The sequence below is a fragment of the Plasmopara halstedii genome (genome assembly GCF_900000015.1).
Source record: "Plasmopara halstedii genome assembly, contig: Scaffold_292, whole genome shotgun sequence".
In the NCBI taxonomy this organism is placed as follows: Eukaryota; Oomycota; class Peronosporomycetes; order Peronosporales; family Peronosporaceae; genus Plasmopara; species Plasmopara halstedii.
Genome location: NW_020187213.1, coordinates 335507 through 337595, shown reverse-complemented (window position 1 = coordinate 337595; position 2089 = coordinate 335507). Strand labels below are relative to the sequence as shown.

At 50.7% G+C, this 2089-nt stretch overlaps 2 protein-coding genes across 2 annotated transcripts; one reads left to right on the top strand and one right to left on the bottom strand.

Moving 5' to 3' along the window:
- Positions 1–1057: 1057 nt before the first annotated feature.
- Positions 1058–1675, top strand: PHALS_05899 (copia protein (gagintpol protein); the record flags this gene model as incomplete). The annotated part of the gene is made up of 1 exon (XM_024723216.1): positions 1058–1675. One exon carries the CDS (start codon positions 1058–1060, stop codon positions 1673–1675), a length of 618 nt encoding a protein of 205 aa, XP_024574215.1.
- A 33-nt stretch (positions 1676–1708) lies between these two features.
- Positions 1709–2089, bottom strand: PHALS_05898 (uncharacterized protein; the record flags this gene model as incomplete). The annotated part of the gene is made up of 1 exon (XM_024723215.1): positions 1709–2089. One exon carries the CDS (start codon positions 2087–2089, stop codon positions 1709–1711), a length of 381 nt encoding a protein of 126 aa, XP_024574214.1.

The following is a 2089-nucleotide window of genomic DNA, read 5'->3' as shown; positions in this document are numbered from 1 at the left end:
TTATACGACGAGAAAACGAGACCACCCAGTAGGAGCGGGGCTCTCTACTGGGGGGGAACTGATTTGTGTTGAGCCTCAAAGAGGTAGAGGGAAGCAGGGCCCAGCCTCGAAGAGCTGCGTGCTCTTGAACACGGAACGTGTGTACAAGCCGGGCATGCTGGTTGCAAAGGCGACCGAAAGGGCTTGGATAAGCCATGAAAGATCGTTATCGATTCTGGCTCGTCGGGCAAATATACTCGACGCTCCATGATCGAAGGAAGTCAGCTATATGCTGAGGCGCTGGAAGCGCGATTGAGTTACACCGTCACGATTGGCTTAGCGAGGGTCCCTGTGGACCTTGGTGTCGAACTCTTTGGCTTAAATTGCGTGGAACTCTCTCTAGTCTCACAAATGGATGCAAGGTATGACCTTATCCTTGGTATGGCATGGTTGGAACACCATGAGTCATTATTTGATTGGGGGTCAAAGACCTTGTGCGCTACGCGCACGTCTCCTAGAGAAACTTTGGTTAGTCAAGAACCCACCTCAGCTAGAATACAGAAGCGCTATTAGCACAGCCACTGGGCCGGGACGGTCAATGTTCTAGATATCGAAGTATCCGAATTGTCAAACACCGAAGGTGTATTGGACGAGAGCCCCGAGCGTGGCTCGCGGGCTGAACGTGGAGTGGCACGTAACCCAGTGAGTGGGTGATGGAGGTGATGCTGCGGCTGTGTGTTATGCGCGAATTGTTGAAGGTGGTGAGAGAGGGTTCATAACCCGTTACTGATGATACACAACCCACTAACATGGGTTCACTGTGGGATTATGATGGGGGTAGATAGTGGGTGCAGAACATTCTTTGAATGTTTTTATGGTTGCGTATGTAGATAAATCAAGTAAGCTTAGATGTAGCAGGAGTGCGAACTAAGTCTTGAATACATCACTTTTGGTTTTACCTCTTCGACAAGAGCTTCGACTCAATTATTAAGAGGTTATGAGCCCGAATTCGGACGCTACGCTCAAAATGGAACCGTTCGACCGGTCAAACTACGCGCTTTAAGCGTTCAAGATCAAGATGTACCTTATGTCCAAGGGACTGTGGGATGCAGTGCTTGGTGGAGCAGGCGTCACGGCGATGAAGGAGCAGCAAGGGCATACTGCGATCGTGCTCAATTTGAAGGACTCCAGCTGGTTCACGTCATTAATGCAACCATTGCTCACGAAACCTGGGCAGCACTGGAGGGGGTTTTATCGAACGCAGGACATGGCAAGCCGGATATGGCTCAAGGAGAAGTTTGCTTCATTCAAGTATACGGCAAAGGACATGAGCGCGCACGTGATGGAGCTAGAGCAACTAGTACTGCAGATGAGAAGCGCGTATTGTGAGCCAAATGAGGAGGATGTGTGCGCGACGATGCTGCGCAGCCTGTCAGCAGCGTACGAGAGCCTGGTGCAGGTATATCGCATGAACGTGACTCAATTCAGCTTTAGTAACCTCGTAAGCAAGCTGATCGCCGAGGAGGTGCGCAAGCAGGAATCATGCCGCATTGAGAGCGCTACACGTGGGCAAGCAACACGAAAAGCGCCAGTTCACCAGAAAGAGTGGCGGTCAGCGCAAAAACGAAGCGAAAGTTCAGTGCTACCATTGCGGGAAGCGCGGACGCTACGCGCGCGACTGCTGGGCGAAGGCTAGCGGTAACGGTGGCAACGGCAACCAGCATGAAAACTACTCAAACGTGGCACTCAGCGCAAGCGAAGAGGCGCGGGCAACTGCTGGGTAGTGGACAGTGGCGCTACAGCACATATGTGCAAAGAACTTGAAGCGTTTGTCGAGTATTTGGCAGCTACGACGGCGCGCATCGTATCGAGTGCAAAAAGCAGCGCACAATTGAAGATGCTCGAACAGGGCACGGTGACGTTGCACATTTGTCATGAGATGTCCTCGTCTTGTCTCACATGCTGAACAGAACGCTTTTGCTTGTAATCTCTCAATTTCTAGATACCTAGAACCTTCAATAATATAATTGTCATACTGGACATGATTTGGATCGATGCAGGTCAGGCAAGGCAAGAACTGTTGAAACTTAAAACTCAGAAACGCATACAT